General features: G+C 45.9%; 1 protein-coding gene across 8 annotated transcripts in view; it reads left to right on the forward strand.

The window, feature by feature from the left end:
- LOC135207906 (probable acyl-CoA dehydrogenase 6) overlaps positions 1–22,963 on the forward strand; it is an 86,274-nt gene that overhangs the window by 48,209 nt on the left and 15,102 nt on the right. For all 8 annotated transcript variants that reach the window (XM_064239894.1, XM_064239876.1, XM_064239850.1 and 5 more), the window contains 4 exons: positions 13,465–13,594; positions 14,197–14,471; positions 15,850–15,989; positions 16,492–16,687. In XM_064239894.1, coding sequence (XP_064095964.1) covers positions 13,465–13,594; positions 14,197–14,471; positions 15,850–15,989; positions 16,492–16,687 — 741 coding nt within the window. The remainder of the gene's footprint in view (positions 1–13,464; positions 13,595–14,196; positions 14,472–15,849; positions 15,990–16,491; positions 16,688–22,963) is intronic.

Raw genomic sequence — 22,963 nt, forward strand, 5'->3', positions numbered from 1 at the left:
GATTTCTATGAAGAAGGCCCTCCAGTCTCTAGATTCATGGATGGGCATGAAGAAAGAGTTGGGCAAAACAGTGTTCTGCATGCCTCCTTCCAAACTCCTTGAAAGGAGAGGCATTTGGTACGGGACAGGAGAAGCTATGGGTCTTTCTCTCCCTGCATCAGCAGACGCAGACTTCTCGAATCTGGTTGATGCCTCCAGACGACACTCTTTAGGGTTGGCCAGATCAACATGGAGCATTTCGGAGTTGAACCACCTTCTTAAAGGACTATTTATCGTCTTAGAAGTGTTCAATTTCCTAGACTGGTCTCTCGGGGTACTCGCTAAAAAGTCTCAGGACTCTGAATTTCTCAATAACCTAAAAGTTCTTCATAGCGTCCTGGCATGTATGGACAAGGCAGTCCAAGACGGTTCGGGAGAGGTTTCTTCCCTATTTGGAGCAGGATTGCTAAAGAAGAGATCAGTGTATTGATCCCTTTTGTCTAAGGCTGTTTCTCCGAGTCAGAGAACCGCGTTATTGTTCGCCCCTTTGTCCGATCATCTGTTCCCTTCTCAGTTGGTGAAAGATATATCACGCTCACTAACTGAGAAGGCAACACAAGACCTCCTTGTGCAGACAACGAAGAAGAGTCACCCTATAGTGTCAACTATTAAGAAGGACTCTCGTCCTCCTCACCTCAGCAGCCCTTGCGTGGAGGTGCAACGGCTCGTCCCCCCTCCAGAAAGAAGAGCTCAGATAAAAGAGGAAGGTCTTCCTTCAGGCCCTTCAAGAAGGGAAAATGACTCGCAGATCCTCCGAACACCAGTAGGCGCCAGACTCTTGAACTACGCAGGAGCCTGGGAGCTGAGAGGAGCCGACTCATGGTCTGTTTCGGTTCTAAAGAAGGGATACATCATCCCCTTCAAAGACAGTCCTCCCCTAACCTCTACTCCTCGGGAACTGTCCGCAAGATACAGAGACCCTATAATGAAAGATACGCTCCTTCAAATGGTGGATCAAATGTGGGAAAAGAAGGCTATCGAACTAGTGCAGGATCCACTCTCCCCGGGATTTTACAATCGCCTTTTCCTAGTGTCAAAGGCTTCGGGGGGGTGGAGACCGGTACTGGACGTAAGCGCGTTGAACCGATTTGTACAAAAGAAGAAGCTCCGAATGGAAACTCCCTCCTCAGTGATGTCAGCCCTACGTCCAGGAGATTGGATGGTCTCGCTGGACTTACAAGACGCGTATTTCCATGTCCCCATTCACCACTCGTCGAAGAAATATCTTCGGTTCATGATAGGGGGCAGGATTTTTCAATTCAGGGCTCTGTGTTTCGCCCTGTCTACAGCTCCTCAGGTCTTCACCAACCTGATGGCGAATGTAGCGAAATGGCTTCATCTAGAGGGAATCAACATCTCCCTCTACTTAGACGACTGGTTAATCAGGGCCAAGTCAGAGAGCCAGTGTTTTGAGGACCTGATGATAACACTAAATCTGATACAGTCTCTGGGATTACTCGTAAACCTCGAGAAGTCGCAACTGATCCCCAGCCAGAACCTGGTTTATCTAGGGATTCAGATGGATTCTCGGGGTTTTCGGGTGTTTCTTTCACAAGAGTGTCACTGGAGGCTTGTCAAAGATCTCGAACTTCTTAGAGAGAGAACACAGTTCAGCGAGGGAATATTTGAGTGTTAGGGACTCTGTCCTCGCTAGAGAAGTTCTTCACTCTAGGGAGGCTTCACATTCGCCCTCTACAGTTTTTCCTGAAAAAGGTATGGAGCTGGAAGACGGGGCAACTCTCAGACTCTTTTCCGATTCCCCAGGTGGTGAAGAATCACTTAAAGTGGTGGTTCATCCCTCTCAAAAAGAACAAAGGCTTGTCCCTTGCCCTGCGGAACCCCAACCAAGTGTTATTTTCCGACGCTTTGGAGTCGGGATGGGGAGCGACGCTAGGAGCAAGGGAGGTGTCGGGCACCTGGACAAAGGCGGGGTGGTTCAGATAAACTCGGACAACACCACGGCTCTGGCTTACATCCGAAACAAGGAGGGACTCATTCGTTCTCCCTCTATCAGTTAACAAGAGATCTGTTAATCTGGACAGAGGAAAGAGGTATAACTCTCCTCACAAGATTTGTGCAAGGGAAATGAAACGTGAGAGCAGACAGGCTAAGCAGGAGGAATCAGGTCCTTCCCACAGAGTGGACTCTACACGCAGAAGTGTGTCAAAGTCTGTGGTCCCTGTGGGGGAGGCCTCACATAGACCTATTTGCTACGTTCCTCTCCAAAAGGATAGAGATATTTTGCTCGTTAGTAGAAGATCCAAGAGCCTTTGCAATCGACGCGTTTCTCCTAGATTGGTCGGGCCTAGACGCCTACGCCTTTCCCCCATTCAAGATTCTGGGGGAAGTGCTCAGGAAATTCTTAGCTTCAAAGGAGATGAGGTTGACCCTCATAGCCCCATTTTGGCCAGCCCAAGAATGGTTCACGGAGGTACTGGAGTGGATGGTGGACTTCACCAGATCTCTGCCAAGCAGAACAGATCTACTCAGACAACCCCACTTCGAGAGGTTTCATCACAACCTCCCCGGTCTCGCTCTGACTGCCTTTCGACTATCTAAAGACTCGTCAGAGCGAGGGGGTTTTCTCGCAAAGCTGCAAGCGCTATCGCTAGAGCCCGCAGATCTTCAACTAGACAAGTATACCAATCGAAGTGGGAAGTCTTTAGGAGATGGTGTAGGACGAAGAAGCTGTCCTCCTCCAGTACCTCTGTAACCAACATTGCCGATTTCCTCCTTTTTCTTAGAGAGGAATCGCAACTTTCTGTGTCAACAATCAAGGGATACAGGAGTATGCTGTCAGCAGTATTCCGGAATCGAGGGCTGGAGATTGCAGAGAATAAGGATCTCCACGATTTGATTCGGTCTTTCGAGACTTCGAAATCAAGGACTCTGAGAACACCTAGCTGGAATCTGGACGTGGTCCTGAAATTCCTTGCCTCGGACAAATTCGAACCTCTACATCTTGCCTCCTTTCGGGACATTACTAGGGAATGGTTATTCCTATTGTCCCTCGCGACGGCCAAAAGGACGAGCGAATTGCACGCTCTGGACTCTAAAGTGGGTTTTAAAGGAGATGCGGCTATCTGTTCGTTCCAGACATTATTTCTGGCGAAAAATGAGAACCCATCAAAGCCTTGGCCCAGGAGCTTTGAAGTAAAAGGCCTATCTAACCTGGTAGGTAGAGAGATAGAAAGGTCTCTTTGCCCGGTTAGGGCTCTTAAATTTTATATGGATAAAAAGAAGCAGATGGGAGGTTGTCAACAGGGTCTTTGGTGTGCTGTGAAGAACCCCAAAAGACTCATATCTAAAAACGCCTTTGCCTTCTTTGTGAGAAGTGTAATTACTGAGGCGCACAAGAATTGCCCGGATGAATCCTTCGGACTTCTAAGAGTTAAAACTCATGAAGTAAGGGCGGTAGCAACGTCGCTAGCGTTTCAAAAGAATATGTCTCTAAGGAATATCATAGAAACTACATATTGGAGATGCAATTCAGTTTTTGCATCTCATTACCTGAAGGATGTAAGGGTGACCTATGAGAAATGCTTCTCTCTCGGTCCGTTTGTGTCAGCAGATACAGTACTGGGACTTGGAGCAAAGACTGATCCTTAAAAATTTTTTATCTTAGATGTACATAAACCCTCTTGTCAGATATGTGCTTGGTTTCCTACTAGCAAGTGTGCTGGTGTCGCACAGGCAGCTGGTGTCTTTGCTGGTAGGGGACCAGGTGTATATATGGCTAGTAGGGGGCTACAAAAAAATTTTTTTTTTTTTTTTTATCTTATAAAGTGTACATGATTTTATGTTTCGAGTTATTGGTTGTTTGTAAGGAGTTTGGGGGGATAACTCCTTGCAATCTTTAGAACTAACATGGATGTTAGGATCAGGTGATCGGGATCGGTGTTGTGCTCCTTGAACAAGGTGTATTGTCATGTTAGTGGAATAGCACCCAATGACAAAGGCCTTTAGGCTCTGCCAAGTAAGTGGATAAGACCCCATTGGCAGACCCACAAGAACTCTTAGCCATAGATCAATATCTCACTGAGGCTCTTGAGGCGAAGCAGACTCCTGGGCAGTAGCCACGAAGTCTTCCGCCTAATCAGGTAGGAACCAAGGTTTTATTAATACCTACAACATATGTTGTTTACCTGTCTATTTCAGTAGTTAGCTGTCTCTTAAATTCCCCACCCACACCAATGGGTGCTAATCAGCTAAGTATATATCTGGCAGGAAGTTGAATGTATAAAAATGATATTGTCATGATACAATAAAGTTTTATACATACTTACCTGACAGATATATACGATTAATGGCCCACCCAGCCTCCCCGCAGGAGACAGGTGGAAGAGAGGAAATCTGATTAGAAAACTGGAATGGTTCCTAGTCCAGCTACCCAGGGCAGGGCGGTAGATCACCTGACCTACCTGTAGCGTGTGCCGCGAAATTTGAATTTCTGTCGGGGACGACGGAGTCTATAGCTAAGTATATATCTGTCAGGTAAGTATGTATAAAACTTTATTGTATCATGACAATATCATTTTTATACATTCAACTTACCTGTCAGATATATACTTAGCTATTTGACTCCGTCGTCCGACAGAAATTCGAATTTCGCGCACACGCTACCGGTAGGTCAGGTGATCTACTTACCTGCCGCTGGGTGGCAGGACTAGGAACCATTCCCATGTTCTATCATATTTTTTCTGTCGGCCATACTGGCAACATCGTCGTGGGTATCTCCGGCTGGATTTGTATTTTGCATCGCAATTGATCTTCGTTTGGACTTCTCGGTGACGTATTTGCATTGATTGTACTGGCATATGCGATTGTGGACCGTTTATTGGATTTGATTTGGATTGTTCAACATGATGTCTGATTCTGGAAGTATGGTGAGAATGTGTGTGAATGTGGGGTGTAAAGTTAGAATGCCGAAGGCATCGGTTGATCCTCATACTATTTGTAAGAAATGCAGGATGTATGAATGTTCTTTTGATAATACTTGTATAAATGAATGCAAAGGATTTGGAGTGCGGAAGAATGGAAATCTCTAACTTCATATTTGAAGAAGTTGGAAAGAGACAGGGTGAGGAGGTCTTCTTCCAAACCTTTGCCTAGTTCTGTATCTAGCGGGGTTATCAGTAATGTTATACCTTCTTCTCCTTTTACTGCCCCATCTAATGTAGTATCTGCTCCTTTATTAAAACCAACAGATTCGGCATCAGAGATTGCTAATCTAAAAGCCGCCCTTCGGAAAATGGAAACCAAAATGGCGGCCATTGAAGGTAAGCAGTGTGACTTAAGTGCTGTGGAGAGGGATATAAGTGTCCCCAGTGCTGTGGAGGGGGCGTCTGATTGTCTCCACAACGCTCCCAGGCCTAGACCTCTTTCAAGCTCCCAAGCCCAGAGGAGAAGGAATGTCAAAAGCCGTAAGGAGGTTGTGGAGAATCCCCAACAGTCAGACGTCCCTTCGGCTTTTTCTGTTTCGCCACAGAATGCCAGAGAACGCTACAGAAAAAGCGTTCTTCGAGAGTGTTTCTCCTCTTCGGAGAATTCTTCTCCTAAAAGAGGTTGGAGATCGGCGGATCTTTCTCGCCCCCTGAAAAGAAGTTGGGATGAACCCAGGATTACATAGAGTCCTGAACGTTTTCAAGAGGAGGATCCTACGGTAATTAAGAAGGCAAAGAATGTGCTTCCTTCCCCCACAGACTTGTGGGAATCGGTAAAAGACTGATCTTCTAGTCCTATGGTGGACAAGAATGTAGAAACTAATAGAATCCTTCGTACCATGCAGGATTCCATCACTTCTCTTGTGGGAGTTCTGTCAAGAGACCCTCCTAGAAGGAAAGACGCTTTCCTTCCTATAAAGAAGTCTCGGCTGTCGAGGGGTCAGACTCGCCATCAAGATTTGTCATCTTCGGACTTGGAATCAGATTCGTCAGCCTTGCATAGACCGAGCAAGATCCGTTCTCCTGTCAGGCGCAAGGTGCCAGCCAGGCGCGAATCTCCAGTAAGACGTGAGACGCCAGCCAGGCGTGAAGCGTCAGCCAGGCGCGAGGCGCCAACCAAACGCGAAGAGCCTTCTAGGCGCGAGACGCCAGACAAGAGTGTCGAGTTTTCTAAGCGCAAAGCGCCAGCCAAGCGTGAAGCTCCAGCCAGACGCGAAGCGCTAGTCAGGAGCGAAGAGTTTAAAAGGCGCGAGTCACCAGTCAGGCGCGTCGAGCCTTCCAAGCGCGAGACGTCAGCCAGACGCGTGACGCCAGTTTGGCGCGAGGATCCTGTCTGGCGCGAGACGCCAGCCAGATGCGTGACGCCTCCCAGGAGCGAGGCGCCAGGCAGGCGCAAGGATACTGCTAAGCGCGAGACGTTAGCGAGGCGCGTGACGCCAGTTTTGCGCGAGGCGCCATCCAGGCGCGAGGATCCTGACAGGCGCGAGACGTCAGCCAGACGCGTGACGCCTCCAAGGAATGAGACGCCAGCCAGGCGCGAGCAGCCTACCAAGCTCGAGGCGCCGACTAGGCGTGATCCAGTCAGGCGCGGAAGCGTATATCTAGTTGGTAAGGGACGTTGACGTACTTAGTCCTTCCCCTACTAAAAGCATTTCTCCTAGAGAACCTACTTCTCTTGATAGAGAATCGATCAGGAGAGAGCGATCCCCGTCTAACCTTGGCCTTGAAGAGGTTTCTGAAGAAGTTTCTACCAACGAGGGACTTTCTAATTACAAAGTATTAGCCTCGTTACTTCTCAAGGAATTTGGGGACTCTCTTAGTCCTGCTGCTCCTCCTTCACCGAGATCGCTGTTTTCGAGAACGAAAACCCCGAAATCCTCGGCTTTCTTAAAGATGAAGCCTGCGATTTCAATGAGAAAAGCCCTCCAGTCTTTGGATTCCTGGCTTTTGTCGAAGAAGGAAGCTCTTAGAACTGTTTATTGCTCTCCTCCCTCCAAGCTGACAGGGAGGAGAGGTATATGGTATAAAACGGAAGAAGCTATGGGCTTAATGCTCCCCTCGTCTGCAGATTCAGATTTCTCTAGCTTAGTAGAGGCAGTGAGAAGACAATCTCTTAATTCTGCAAAGGCGTCTTGGAGTATGTCTGAATTAGATCAGCACCTTAAGGGAATATTCCACGTATTAGAAGTGTTTAACTTCTTGGATTGGTCCCTTGGGGTGCTGGCTAAAAAGACGAGTGAGCCAGATTTTCTTGATCCGGAAACCTTGCACAGTGTCCTATCGTGTATGGATAAGGCTGTGCAAGATGGTTCTGGTGAGTTAGCTGCCCTGTTTGGATCGGGAGTAGTAAAGAAAAGATCTCTCTACAGTTCCTTTCTGACGAAAGGAGTTTCTCCTTCTCAGAGGTCCGCCCTACTTTTCGCACCTCTTTCAGAACATCTGTTTCCTTCGCCTTTAGTAAAGGATATTTCGAGATCCCTTTCGGAAAAGGCAACGCAGGATCTTCTAGTGCAATCCACGAAGAAGATTAGACCTGCAATTCCTGTTCAGAAGAAGGTATCTCGTACTCCAGTGGTGCCCTTTCGTGGAGTGCCCTCGACTCTACCAACTACGAAGAGAAAGCCCTTCGACAAGCGAGGGAGGTCTTCCTTCCGCTCTTTTAAAAAGAGCAAGTAGCAGCCATGTCCTCCAAGCACAGGTAGGGGCCAGACTTCAAAACTTTGTGGAGGCCTGGTCCTTAAGAGAAGCAGATCCCTGGACTCTGTCTGTCCTACAGAAGGGTTACATCATTCCCTTCGTAGACAGACCTCCTTTAGCAACATCTCCGAAGGATTTGTCGACGAGTTACAAGGACCCTGGACTGAGAGAGACTCCTGCAGACGGTGGTGTCGATGAGGGACAAGAATGCAATAGAGTTAGTGCAGGATCCATTCTCCCCGGGGTTTTACAACCGCCTTTTTTTAGTTCCAAAGGCTTCGGGGGGATGGAGACCCGTTCTGGATGTAAGCATCCTGAACCGGTACGTGGAGAAAAAGAAGTTCTCCATGGAGACTTCAGCTTCGGTTCTGTCAGCCCTACGTCAGGGAGATTGGATGGTCTCCCTGGACCTTCATGATGCTTACTTTCACGTTCCGATTCACCCATTGTCAAGAAAATACCTCAGATTTGTAGTACAAGGACAAATCTTCCAGTTCAGGGCCTTGTGCTTCGGCCTATCAACCTCTCCTTAGGTATTTACGTATCTGATGAGGAACGTGGCCAGATGGCTTCATTTAGAAGGGATCAACATCTCGATGTATCTCAACGATTGGCTAATCAGGGCCAAGTCGGAGAAACTATGTTTGGAGGACCTACAGACTACTTTGAACCTGACAAGGACGTTAGGATTACTCGTGAACCTCGAGAAATTTCAGATGATCCCAAGCCAGAACTTAGTTTATTTGGGGATTCGGATGGATTCTCGGGGTTTTCGGGCTTTTCCTTCCCAGGAAAGAATTGCTCGGGGCTTACAGAAAGTCTCGAGCTTCCTAGAGAAAGAACAGAGTTCAGTGAGGGAATGGTTAAGCCTTCTGGGAACCCTTTCCTCACTAAAACATTTCATTTCTCTAGGAAGACTCCACCTACGCCCTCTTCAGTTCTTCTTAAGAAGAATTTGGAGTTGGAAGAACGGGCAACTTTCGGACCGTTTCGGAATTCCTCTGGAAGTGAAGAATCATCTAAAGTGGAGGCTAATACCCTTGGAAAAGAACGAGGGCTTGTCTCTAGAGGTTCGGAACCCAAACCTAATCTTGTTCTCAGACGCTTCAGAGAAGGGATGGGGAGCGACTCTAGGGACAAAAGAAGTATCAGGCCAATGGAGGAAGGATCAACAAGACTGGCATATAAACTCCAAAGAACTTTATGCTGTTGTCCTAGCCCTAAAAGCCTTCGAGACAGAAGTATTAGGTCAAGTGGTACAGGTCAACGCGGAAAACACCACAGCGTTGGCCTATATCAGGAAACAAGGGGGGACTCACTCTTTTTCTCTGTTCCAGATAACAAAAGAGCTGTTATATTGGACAAAAGACAAGAATGTGACTCCTCACAAGATTCGTGAAAGGAGAGAAAAATGTCAAAGCAGACAGGCTAAGCAGGTTAAACCAAGTTCTCCCCACAGAGTGGACCCTTCACATTCAGGTGTGTCAAGCTCTGTGGTCCCTGTGGGGTAGTCCTCAAATAGACCTATTTGCCACCTTCCTATCCAGAAGGATAGAGAACTTTTGCTCCTTAGTGGAAGACCCGAGAGCTATAGCGGTGGATGCCATGCTGCTGGACTGGGCAGGCTTAGATGCCTACGCCTTTCCCCCCTTCAAAATGTTAGGAGTGGTTTTAAAAAAGTTCGTGGCGTCAAAAGGGATGAGACTAACACTCGTCGCCCCCTTTTGGCCATCTCAAGATTGGTTCACAGAGGTACAGGAATGGACGGTGGACTTCCCAAGATCTCTTCCACACAGGAGAGATATTCTCAAACAACCCCATTTCGAGAGGTACCATCAAAACCTCCCCGCTCTCGCTCTGACTGCCTTATTGCCAGGGCCCAAAGATCCTCAACTATTCGGGTCTACCAATCCAAATGGGATGTTTTCAGAAGATGGTGTAAGAAGAATAAACTGTCCTCCGATACCTCTGTGACCAACATTGCTGATTTCCTGATTTTCCTTAGAGAGGAATCTAAATTATCAGTTTCATACAATCAACTTACCTGTCAGATATATACATAGCTAAGACTCCGTCGTCCCCGACAGAAATTCAAATTTCGCGCCACTCGCTACAGGTAGGTCAGGTGATCTACCGGCCTGCCCTGGGTGGCAGGACTAGGAACCATTCCCGTTTTCTATCATATTTTCTCTGCCGCTGGTGGTATCAACATTGTTGTTACTACCTCCTGACTGGAATTCACTTTTCAAGGCAATTGATCATCTTTATTGGACTTTTTGGTGACGTACCTGGATCGTTGTTTTGTTTGTTTGTTTGTTTGTATGGTGTTTTTACGTTGCATGGAACCAGTGGTTATTCAGCAACGGGACCAACGGCTTTACGTGACTTCCGAACCACGTCGAGAGTGAACTTCTATCACCAGAAATCGTTGTTTTGGCATTCGCTACTGTGGACTGGATTTGGACTTGCTTTTGATTTTTCTTCAAGAATGTCTGATTCAAGTGGTTGTGTGAGAGTGTGTGTGAATGTAGGCTGCAAGATGAGGATACCGAAGGCTTCGGTTGATCCTCACACTGTATGCCGTAAATGTAGAGGTTTTGACTGTTCTTTGACTAACACCTGTCATGAGTGTGAGAGGTTGAATGTTGAGTAATGGAAGACTAACTTCTTATCTGAAGAAGTTAGAGAGGGATAGAGTGAGAAGGGCTGCATCTAAGAGTGCGGGTAGTACAAGGCCTATTGAGCCTTTTAACGATTCTAACCCTTCTTTAAACTATGCATATGATTCTAATTCTGTATCAGGGCCCTCACAAGCTTTGCATTCAGATTCGGCCTCAGAAATCGCTGATCTGAAAGCTACACTTCAGAGGATGAAATCCAAAATGGCTGCCATGAAAGGTAAGGATTGTGATAGTGACATATTTAGTGAAGTGAGTGCCCCCAGTGTTGTGGAGGGGGCGTCTGACCGTCTCTGCGACGCTCCCAGGCCTAGACCTCTTTCAAGCTCCCAAGCCCAGAGGAGAAGAAAAGTCGAAAGCCTTACGGAGGTTGTGGAGAATTCCCCCCGGTCAGGCGTCCCTTCAGCAGGCTCTGTAGCTCGATAGACTGCTCAGGATCGCTATAGAAAAAGCGTCCTCCGAGAGTGCTTCTCTTCGTCCGCTTCTCCCTCACCTAAACGAGGGTGGAAGGATTCGGACCTTTCCAGGCTCCTGAAAAGGCACTGGAAAGAACCTGTATTGGATTCTAGCCCTGAACACTTTTCTGAAAAGCGCCTCCCTCGATCAAGAAAGCTAAGAGGGTTTTGACGTCTCCTGGCTTTGACAAAACTCCATCGAGGTCTCCCTCTCCCGTTGAAGAGGACGCCGGAGAGGCTTCCAAGAGGATTCTCTTGGCTGTCCAAGAACAGTTATCCGCCTTGGTAGGAGTTCTTTCGAAGGATCCTCCTCGTAGGAAGGACGTGAGGCTTCCTGTCAAGAAGTCTCGTCTTCCTTCTCCCGCCAGGAGTGAGGCTCCTGTGAGACGTGAGGCGTCTTCTAGGCGTGAGATGTCTCCTGATATTGAGTTGTACGCCAGATATGAAGCGCCAAACAAGCGCAAGACGCCAGCCAAGCACAAGTTTTCTATCAGACGAGAAGCGTCTTATAGAATTGAAGCGCCGGACAAGCGCGAGCAGCCTAACAGGCACGAGGATTTTGCCAGACGTGAGACGTCTGCCAAGCGCGAGGCGCCAGACAAGCGTCATCCAAGCAGGGATGAAGCGCCAGCCAGGCGCGAGACGTCTGCTTTGATTCATAGGGGCTCCGTACGCGATCTTAGCCCCTCTCCAATTAGGAGTTTGTCTCCCGCAGAGAGAGAAATTGGGGAGGAAGACCCAGACTTGAAGTTGAATTCTCCTTCTGATCCTTTCTTGGAAGAGGACTCAGAAGACGAGACTCACGGCAGAGAAGGGCTGTCTAACTACAAAGTTTTGACAGCTCTCCTTCTTCAGGAATACGGAGATTCCTTGACCCCTGCTCCTCCTTCTCCATGCTCCCTTTTCTCGTGCTCCAAGACGCCAAAGTGGTCGTCTTTTCTGAAGATGAGGCCGACGATTTCAATGAAAGAGCTCTTCAGTCTCTGGATAGCTGGATGCTAACCAAAAAGGAGTTGGATAGAACTGTGTTCTGCATGCCTCCCGCTAGACTTACGGGGAAGAGAGGTATTTGGTACCAGACTGGGGAGAATATGGGTCTCTCTCTCCCAGCTTCAGCTGAAGCTGACTTTTCCAGTCTGGTAGACGCATCCAGGAGACATAGCCTACATAATGCACGAATAACTTTGGGTCTTTCGGAGCTGGATCATCTCCTCAAGGGACTCTTCCATGTTTTTGGAAGTCTTCAACTTCCTGGATTGGTCCCTTGGGGTGATGGCCAAGAAGGCCCATGCCTCGGAAGGCCTCGATCCGGACGTACTCCTCTCGATCTTGTCGTGTATTGACAAGGCGGTACAGGACGGCTCAGGGGAAGTCTCTTCTTTATTTGGAGCCGGTCTCTTGAAGAAGAGGTCTGTTTTTAGCGCTTTTCTGACAAAAGCAGTATCTCATTCTCAAAGGGCAGCATTGTTATTCGCTCCCAGGTCTGACTTTTTGTTCCCTTCGCAGTTGGTGAGGGACATTTCCCGTTCGCTGACGGAGAAAGCGACACAGGATCTTCTCCTTCAGTCGTCCAGGAAAAAGAGACCAGTGGGGGTGGGAGAGAAGAAAGGTGCTAATACGCCTCTGCAGCCCTTTCGAGGAGGTCCTCCCTCTAGAGCTCCCTCAAAAAGGAAAGCGACTGAGAGGAGAGGTAGAGCTTCGTTCCGTCCCTTTAAAAGGGGAAAGTGAAGCTGCGTTCCTCCAAACACCAGTAGGTGCCAGGCTCCTGGGATTTGCGGAAGCCTGGACACTCATCGATACAGACACTTGGTCAATGTCTGTTCTACAGAAAGGATACCTCATTCCTTTCCTGGACAATCCTCCCCTGACTTCAACTCCGCGGGAATTGTCCGCCAATTACAAGGACCCTGTGCTGAAAGATACTCTTCAACGAATGGTGGATCAGATGTGGGACAAGAGAGCGATAGAACTAATACTGGATCAAAGCTCCCAATGACAAAGGCCTTTAGGCTCTGCCAAGTAAGCGGATAAGACCCCTTTGGCAGACCCACAAGAACTCTTAGCCATAGATCAATATCTCGCTGAGGCTCTTGAGACTGACTAGACTCCTGGATTGTATTCATGAAGTCTTCAGTCTAAACAGGTAGGAACCAAGGTTTTATTTATTTATTACCTACAACGATTGTTGTGATTCCTGTTTGAATCTATATTTAGCTGTCTCTGTCCCACCTCCAATGGTGTGAATCAGCTAAGTATATATCTGACAGGTAAGTTGAATGTATAAAAATTATATTGTTATGATACAATAAAGTTTTATACATACTTACCTGGCAGATATATACGATTTTACCCACCCTACCTCCCCTCAGGAGACAGGCGGTATAGAAAAAATATGATAGAACATGGGAATGGTTCCTAGTCCTGCCACCCAGCGGCAGGTAAGTAGATCACCAGACCTACCGGTAGCGTGTGCGCGAAATTCGAATTTCTGTCGGACGACGGAGTCAAATAGCTAAGTATATATCTGCCAGGTAAGTATGTATAAAACTTTATTGTATCATAACAATATCATTTTTCGACAAATTTTAATTTTTTCACACCAGTGTACATGAATTAAGCTTGGGAAATATATGTCCTCTGAATTATTTGCAGAATATGGAGGCCTTGGATTGGACCACAAGTATCAAACAGCATTCGGAGAGGCAATCGGATATGCCCGTGCTTTGGGAGTTGTGATGGGGGTTGGTGTGCAAACAGATTTGACAACACCAGCTCTTGCTAAGTATGTCATCTCTTTCTTGTTTTAGCGTCTGATCAATATTTTTGGGATGTGTTATTTTTGTTATTAAGGTGTACAGCATTTCCTTTATAGAATATTGTACACTGACAGTGATAATCTTAACTAATTGGAAATTATTAATCTCCAGTAATGCTTTTGTTTGCTGACATTCTGCACTGGATATGTTAACCTTCACAGTAATCATGGTCATGATTTTCATTGTGTCAGTCCATTAAAGCACTTGTAATGACATGAAGTTACATCCTCCTGTTAAGTTTTATTGATTGTTTGTGACCATTAATGATTTTAAAATAAAAATTTGTCCACACGGTGAACTGTAAGATGTAACTGGACAAGCCTTAAAAGGACTTGCCTAAGGTGTTTTTCTCACATGTTTGTCACATTCAGGTGCATGTTGAAGCATTAAAATAGGTTAAACACCCAGCACCAGAACAATTCTTCTTGTGTAACAAGGAGACTTGAGCTATTTAGCCATGTGGTGGCATGTTCAGCTATTAGTTTGACACAATAGATTGTAAGAGCCAGAGCAATCTTACAGTCTTTAAAGGAATAAGATATCCACAATACAACTTGAAACATTTCAGGTTTGGAAGTGACTACCTAAAGAGAGAGTTCTTGGTTCCAAGTATTGCTGGAGATGTAGTTAGTTGCTTGGGGGTCAGTGAGCCAAATGCAGGGTCAGATGTGGCTGGGCTGATGACCACTGCTCGTCGTCAAGGAGATGACCTGATCATCAATGGTCAGAAGCTGTGGATTACAAATGCCTGGTCTGCTGACTGGATGTCTCTACTGTGTAACACAAATCAGGGACCTCCCCACAAGAATAAATCCCTTGTAATTGTCCCCATGAAGTCACCAGGTTAGAGCTTTCTAATTATTGACTGTACAGTTTCCAAGTCAAGATAATCGTGGTATGAAAGCGAACCATTTAAAATTACTCCATAATGATTATTACTTCTATATTCACATTTAAGTCAAAACCACTGAAGAAATTTAAATACAAGGTTAACCCCCTTAAAGTTACTTATTATTTTTAACAATGTGTCAAAAAATTTCCAGTTATTTTATTTAATTAATTGAATATATAAGTTGTTTACATACTATACATCTTAATTTTAACATAATTTTTTTTTTTTTTTTTTAATTTTTAGAAACTCAATTTGAGACCTTTTTATGCTCATTAATGAAGCATCTCATACAAATTAAGTACTACTATACCTATTTTGGTCTATCACAAGATATCTCGTATGCTTAGTTTTAGTAATTTTGAAAATAGGCAATAAATAAAAACCAAAAACAAAAAAATGAGAAATAAAAGAAACTGATTTTCAGTCACCACTGGAGAGCTAGTAGTGGTGCATACTTGGCATAAAAACTTCCCTAAAAACAGGCAAAAAGAAGATATAAAACAAATGAACAAACTCAAGGTTGCCGGTTACTTGACATACCTCAACATAGTCATGGGATTAGCAAACAAAAGACAACAGCAACATGATAAATCAATAATACAATGTATAAACAGCCTAAAATTACAAATAAAACAACCAAACTTCCCTAAAAACAGGCAAAAAGAAGATATAAAACAAATGAACAAACTCAAGGTTGCCGGTTACTCAACGTACCTCAAAATAGGCATGGGATTAGCAAACAAAACATGACTGCAACATGATAAATCAATAATATAATGTATAAACAGTCTACAATGACAAATGAAACAACCAAACTTCCCTAAAACAGGTGAAAAGCAAAAATACAAACAAACAAACAATAAGGATGACCAGGGAAGTGCTACTTATGACATGTAGTAGTCACAAAAAAAAAAAAAAAAAAAAAAAAGAGACTTCCAGCAGCAAGTGTACCACTGCCAAATGTTCGATATAGCATTAGATATCTCAACGAATCCTTGAAATAACACTGTGGATCACAAAGCATCTTGTAATAAGTCCTATGTTAGCATTCAACTTTTTTAAGGGATATCCTGTAATAAGTCCAAAATTTGTAGAACACTGATTACAAGATATCTCTGGTTAGTCTTGTAAGGCATTAGTGCCAGTTCATTCAATTAGATTTTTTTTTTTTTTAGACCACAACTTATGAGGATTGGTTGCCTTTACACACATCATTTGAAGAAAGAATTTTACCTGGAAACTGTGAATCATTTTATAACCATTTAGAGAAACGAGTGTTCTATTTTAAGACACTTGAGAATTGAAAATTCTTCAGGTATTGTCTTTCAGGTGTTCATCTAACAAAACTCATTGATAAACTGGGTATGCGGAGCTCTGATACGGGCCAAATTTTCTTTGATGAAGTTCGTGTTCCTGCAAAAAATATCATTGGAGAGGAAGGGAAGGGATTCATTTACCAAATGCATGGGGTAAGCTTCATGAATCTGTGACCAATTTTATGAAAATGAGACAAGGAATGAAAATACAGAATTACTTCTTAAGTCAGTAGCCAGTGACACTAATCCTTTTAAATTCGCATTAAGAACGCGACATGTTTGTGCTCGTCGTATTTTTCATTCTCTTCTGTATAGTGTGTATTAGAATGCACAGGTATTATGAGAATGTGTAGGGATTACCATTGTCGTTTTTATTGCAGTATGTTTATTACATGATTTAAATGTGCATAGTGGTCTATTGTGAGCGTTAAACAAAATGTGAAATTCAGTCATTTTATCCTGTAAGGCAAAGTAAGCATACTAAATATTTGCAATTATCTTTGAAGGGGTTGGATATTAATTTTCCTGTAGCATACTGTTATGGGAGCTTTTAGATATTCATTACTGTATAGCAGCATCCTTTGAGAATTTTATTGGTTTTCATATGTATTTTTTAATTTCTTTTAAGTTCATGAAGCATTTCTCTCTTGTTTAGTTCCAGGCAGAGCGAATAATGCTATCTGTGATGGGCTTGAAGCCTTCAGAGCTATGTATCCAAGAAACTATTAAATATACCAGGGAGAGGAAGGCTTTTGGAAAATCAATTCTTGACAATCAGTATGTGCATTTCCGACTGGCAGAGCTGGAGACAGAGGTAGAAAGTCTGAGATCATTGATATACAGAGCAGTCGGTAAGTGCCCTTATGATAAATTTCCCTTCAGCATTGTTTTCTCTAATTGGCCAAGGAACAACTAACAATATGCCCTTGCATGGCAGTATAGATGTGCTACAGCGTATTGCTGGTATATCTAAGGCTCCTAACACTATCTTTCAAACTCGCCAATACTATCTGGTTCATTGTATCTTTTCTTGTGTTGCTGTTTGTGTTGTTATTAACCTTACTCAAGGTTTCACTTCATCTAGGTCTTTTAAAAGTAATTTTGTTAACCCTACTCAAGTTTTCACTTCATCCAGGTCTTTTAGAAGTAATTTTACTCCTTGCTTCCCAATCTTCTCTATGCTTTGTTTTTTATTACTGGCTTTCCCATTTTATCTTTTAACTCGGTTATTTGCTCATAGTAGTAAGAATTAATCCATTAGGCAAGCCTTTTGAGTCTAGGGGTTATGAAATACCATAAAACAATTTAAATGTGGTACAGAGGACTATTAGTTTAACTAATAATAATAAAGTCATGGTTACAAGGATTAAATGTCATGTCTATGTTTATGGTCTGTTCATATGATTATTCCAAGGAAAAAGTTCTTGAATTTTAAGTTTTGCAAAATTTATTATTACGTAATGATCATGACATATGACATATTAGAAGTAGTGTGTTTAACCCAGAGGTTTGAATTAAACTCAGGGCCTCTTATGCTAATATATTATGAAGGGAGGCTGTTCATGTCATGGTTGCAATTAAAATCCTTTTGGAGTGGTTCAGTGTTTGAAGAAGTTATTGGAGTTGCAGAAAATAAAACTATATTCCAACATATAATTGTTCATTGTATATAAATTTTGAATTGGCTATATATATATACATTTTTGGCTATTACTGTTTATGATATACCCAGTATGTACTTGGCTTTGCCTCATTGGAGAAATTGACTGATTTGGCTATTTGTATTGAATGATGCTTGAGTGAGTGCTTCATACTTAGTGAAGTTGGTAGTATTTTTTTGAGAGTACTGTACTTTTATTCTTTTATATCAACTTTCTTGGTTTACTGTTACCCTTTTTTAATATATTCCATTATAACATTTGGAAAGAAATTAAAATTTTTATCTCATAGTTCATATTGAAACTAGGATTGTTCATACGCAAACAAACCTTCGGTTTTAACAATAGGATAATTTCTAGCGCCTAGCTGGATCCGGTAAAAAAGCTGACAAAAAGCAAGGAATCTTGTGATCTCTGGCAACACATGCGTAGATCGGGTGAAGAGTGGTCAAGGACCACGCACCTACGCCAGTCTTTTCTTTGACCTCCTGAACGAGAGTTGTGTTAACCTCTCTTGGCCTTTTCCCGGTTCATTGCCCGTTTCGTTTCTTTTAGTGGTGTGTGTGTGTGTGTTTTGCCTGGTATTAAGGCTTCTTCTGCACCTTCTCGGCGTCAGCGTATTTGCCCTGGAGTTCCTGGTTTTCCGTGTTCTCGATTTTTGGCTTCGGCAGCAACCGACCCTCGCATCACATGCAGTTGGTATCGTTCGAGTTTTTTTACTATTACCAATCCTTTCACAGAATGCCGGGCATGGCCTAAGGAGCAGTGGAGGTTGTTTAATGGCAAGAGGGAACATCGGAGGGTTTCGACTCTTCCTACTTGGGAAGGTTTTGCGCCTATTCCCAATGTTTTGTTTCCCACAGTAGTCAACCCCCATAGTAGCATTGTCCCTGCATCTCCTTCCTTTTCTTCCATTGATTCGTCGATGGAAGTATCGGGAGGTCGCCAGGGTAATATTTGTAATGTAGCCCCCTCTTCTTCAGGAGTTTATTTGGTTCCTGAGAAGGGTCAGGCTTTTTCATCAATCTCTTCTCTTCCAGTGTCGGAGGCGTCCAAAATGGCGGCAATTTGGAAGACGCTTGGGCTAGGGGATTCCCTGTCCTTGGAGGGTTGCTAGCGCATTTTGTGGAGGCTCGCACCCCACCTTCCCAGTCTGGCCAGGCCATCCCCCCTCCTCCCAGCCTCGTCTTCGTGGGTAGCAGCAGTCGGCCATCTTGTATTGCTGCCATTTCGAGTCTGAGTGACGCTGCGGCGTTGGCCCCGTTGATGCCGTCACGGGGTCCATCTTTGCGTATTCCTCTGCCAGTGGCGTCTTTCCCCCCCTCGATGACGTCTCTCCCAGTCGTCTCCTCTGATCCGCCTTGCTCAGCAGTGACGTCATCACTGCCGCCCAGTTTGCATTGGATGTGAAGTTGGCTGCCTTATCGGTTGGGAGGACTGGTAGGAAACATGTTGCTTCGTCGCCGCCTCCTGAGAAGAGTGCGCATAAGAAACTAGTGCTGTCTTCCTCTCCCTCTTCACCCTCTACGCATCGTCGGCGTATCAAGCGTTGGAAGGCTAAGGACTTTGCCCTTCCTTCGCCTTCGAGGGAGGAACAATGCGGACGTGTTCCCGAGAGTGCTGTGGTTTCAGGCAGTGTTAGTGGTTTGCATTCTGCAGGAGTTGCTTCGTCCTCTGCCTCGAATCTGGAGTCATCTGTTGAGGTGAGTGATGTTCCTAATGTTACAGTGGGTTCGTCTCGGAGGCCGATGCTTTGACCCAGCCCAGACAGGTTAGTAGGGGTTTCGGACTGTTCGGCTGCTAACCCTTCCATTAATTTTGGTGGAGAAGGCGCATTAGAAGAGCCTAAACACCCTTCTCGTCATCGGTCTCCAGTGCCGGAGCAGGAGGAGGGAGACACGCAGGAGTTTCTGTCTTCCTTTTCGTTAGTTGTTGATCTCATTCGTGGGTTTAACAATTTGGAAAGTAGGACTCAGGCTCGGTCATCTTAAACTCCTCCTTGCATGGAAGCCTTGGTGGGAGCTACTCAGGACCTCAAATCATCTCTTCAGCTTCATTTGTTGGGGCACGTTCAGTCAGTCTTGCAGAAGGTTAATGCTACCCCCCGCCTCTCACGAGACATAGGAAGTACTATGCTACGAGCTCTTTTTTTATTGTCACGCCATCTTAACCCAGACATCATTCGCCTGAAGCCGGGTTTGACTTTGGAACGGGTGAGGTCGGTGGCTCCGTCCTAGTCTCCGCAGGATGCCTCAGCTTTGGAATCTACGGCGGCCTCCATGTTGCAGATGGTTTCTTGGCTGGACCTCTGGTCTGTGGTGATTGCCAAGATAGCTTCTGACAGGTCCCCGGAATGGTTGGTGAGAGCCGCCTCGCTTGCCAGTCTGTTGCAGTCCGGGGGAAAGGCGTTTTCATATTTGGCTCACCTCCGTGCCAATTTATGGGCTAATCTTCTTCTGATTAGGAGGGACGCGGCTTTATCTAGGATGGAGAGATCGCTCGACACAGGGTCATTGCTGGCTATTGGAGTCCCAATTTTTTGTTTCGGGCAGAACTCGAAAATGCGATAGACTGGCGCTGGGTTGACACCAAAGACCGACTGGTGCACCAGGTCGTGTCTAAGTCGGAGTCTCGTCCTCGGAGACATCCGGCTCCTCCTCCTCTCCCGGTCCAGCAGCAGTTGAGGAGATCGTTGCCTGGTAGGCCATCGAGGACCTCGAGTTCGGCAGGGCCTTCCCGTTCGACACAGCCTTAGTCTGAAGATCAATGCCCCTTTCGCTCTCGTTCCTTTAAGCTAAGAAGGGGCCCAAGGGGCAGAGGTAAAGGGGGGCCATCGGTAGGTTAGGTGCCTCTCCCTCTCCTGCGCCACAGGTGGGGGGTGCCTGGCTGGCCATTGGGCCAAGTGGCAGAGTTATGGGGCGGAGAAATGGGTGGTAGATGTCCTTCGGGGGGGATACCTACTACCAATCGACTTCTCTCCTCCTCTGTCGGACAAGCCGCAGCTCAGGAAGGCATATCCTCCAGATTCTCTGAAGTTCTTGGCTCTTCGGGAGGAAGTGCAGAAAATGCTGGACAAGGATGCGGTAGAGGAAGTAGTGCGTCCGTCCCCGGGGTTTTACAGTCACGTCTTCTTGGTGCCCAAGGGGTCGGGAGGATGGAGGCCTGTGATCGACTTATCCACCTTGAATCACTTCATCAGGAAGACACGGTTCAAGATGGAGACCCCATGCTCTGTGTTGGCAGCCGTGAGGGAAGGCAACTTCATGCTGTCGATAGACTTAAGGGACGCATACTTCCAAATCCCTGTTCATCCCACGTCCAGGAAGTTCCTTCACTTCTCTCTTGCGGACATGATCTTCGAGTTCGAAGTCTTGTGCTTCAGGCTGACGACAGCCCCTCAAGTGTTCACAAGGGACTTCTCTCTTGTGTCAAGTTGGGCCCGAAGTAGACAATCCCTGCAGGACCTGGGCATATTAGTCAACCAGGAAACGTTAAACCTCGTACCCACTCAAAGGATTCTCTACCTGGGCATGGTCATTGATACGACAGTTGTAAAAGTTATCCCGTTGGATCAGAGATTGGAGAAATTGCAGGTGGTAGCGTGCAGCTTCCTGTCAGTCACATCAGTCGGCTCATCGGTGGCAGGTTCTTCTGGGAGTGTTATCTTCCCTGGAGAAGCTGGTCCCTCATGGGCGTCTTCATCTTCAGTCTCTGCAATGGAGACTGGGAGAATTCTGGTCTCCGGCAGGGTACTCTCCCGTTTATGGTTCCTCTGTCTCTGGAAGTGAGAGAAGACCTTCGTTGGTGGTTGGACGACCAGAATCTGTTGAAGGGTGTCCCTTTGCGTTCTCTTCCACCGGGCTTCCTTCTGTTCTCGGACGCCTCCTTCGCAGGTTGGGGCGCATTTAGGTGGCCTCATCGTTTCAGGCGTTTGGAGTTTGGAGGACAAGCAGCAATATATCAACGTCTTGGAGTTGAAGGCGGCTTTCCTGGGTCTGAAGGAGTTTCGGGGGAAGGTAAGAGGGTCATTCTGTCGTTCTCATGTCGGACAACACCATGGTGGTAGCCTATGTGAACAAACGGGGAGGCCTGGTTTCACATAACTTCACGCCTTGACCGTCGAGCTTCACCAGTGGGCGGTCAGCAATTCGGTAGAGCTCTCAGCCAGGTATATCCCAGGGAAATGGAACGTGGTTGCAGACAAACTCAGTCGCCAGGATCAGATCCTAGGCGCAGAGTGGTCCCTTCATCAAGTGGTGGCAGACAAGCTTTTCCAGATTTGGGGGAGACCCATGCTGGACCTTTTTGCGACACGCTCCAACAGGAAGCTGGAGGTGTTCTGTTCAGTGGTTCCAGATCCTTTAGCATTGGCAGAGGATGCATTCCAACATCCATGAGATGTATGCCTTCCCTCTATTTTGTTTGATCCGTCAGGTTCTGAACAGGCTGATGAGTTCACAGGGTTTCAGGATGACTTTGGTAGCCCTTCTGTGGCCTCAGACGGAATGGTTTCCAGATCTTCTGTCGTTGTTGTCGGAGGTTCCGAGGGAGATTCCCCCTTGGCGACATCATCTGTGTCAGCCCCATGCGGAAAGGTTCCACCAGTCAGTAGAGTCCCTGTCTCTTCACGGTTGGAGGGTATCAAGTATCTCCTCCGAGCAAGAGGCTTTTCTCAAAGAACAGCTGGGGACATGTCCAGCAGTCTTAGAAAGTCGACCTCAACAGTTTGCCAAGGTAAATGGGCGATTTGCTGTGATTGGTGTTGTAAACAGGGTTTTTCTCCACTCGCGACCTCTATTCAGCGAATAGCAAACTCTTTAACCTTCTTCAGAGACTAGAAACGTTTGTCCATTTCTGCTATTAGAGGCTACAGGGCAGCACTGAGTTTGGTGTTACTCCTGGGAACTTTCCCTGCTAGTTAAGGGGTTTGAGTAGTTGAGTTCTCCTAGAGAGCTCAAGCCTCCAATGTGGGAAAGAGTCCATATGAGCCCTTGCGTCACTCATCTGACAGGAACCTGATGCTCAAGACAGTTTTCCTTCTGGCTTTGGCATCTTCCAAGAGCATAGGAGAGCTCCACGGTCTGAGCTATGAGGTGAAGCACACCAGGGGTTGGGGGTTGATGTCCTTCGAATTTGTCCCGGAATTTGTGGCCAAGACCCAAAATCCCTCAGTGCATGATGACCGTTCACTTCATTATCCATTCCATCACTGTCTGACTTTGTGGGTGGTGATGCTCAAGAGCTTTTGTTGTGCCCTGTCAGGGCTGCGTTGCTATCTCAAAAGGACTCTGCACCTTAGACCAGGTTAGCTCAGGCCATACAAGAAAGAGGTGTCTAAGAATACTACTATCTCTTTTTGGATACAGGAAGTCATCAGACAGGCATACTTGACTCTTGATGGTTCCACCACCACATCTGTGCAGGCTAGAGCACATGACGCTAGAGGTATTGGTCCCTCTCTGGCTTTCG

The sequence above is a fragment of the Macrobrachium nipponense genome, chromosome 11 (assembly GCF_015104395.2).
Source record: "Macrobrachium nipponense isolate FS-2020 chromosome 11, ASM1510439v2, whole genome shotgun sequence".
Taxonomy (NCBI): Eukaryota; Metazoa; Arthropoda; class Malacostraca; order Decapoda; family Palaemonidae; genus Macrobrachium; species Macrobrachium nipponense.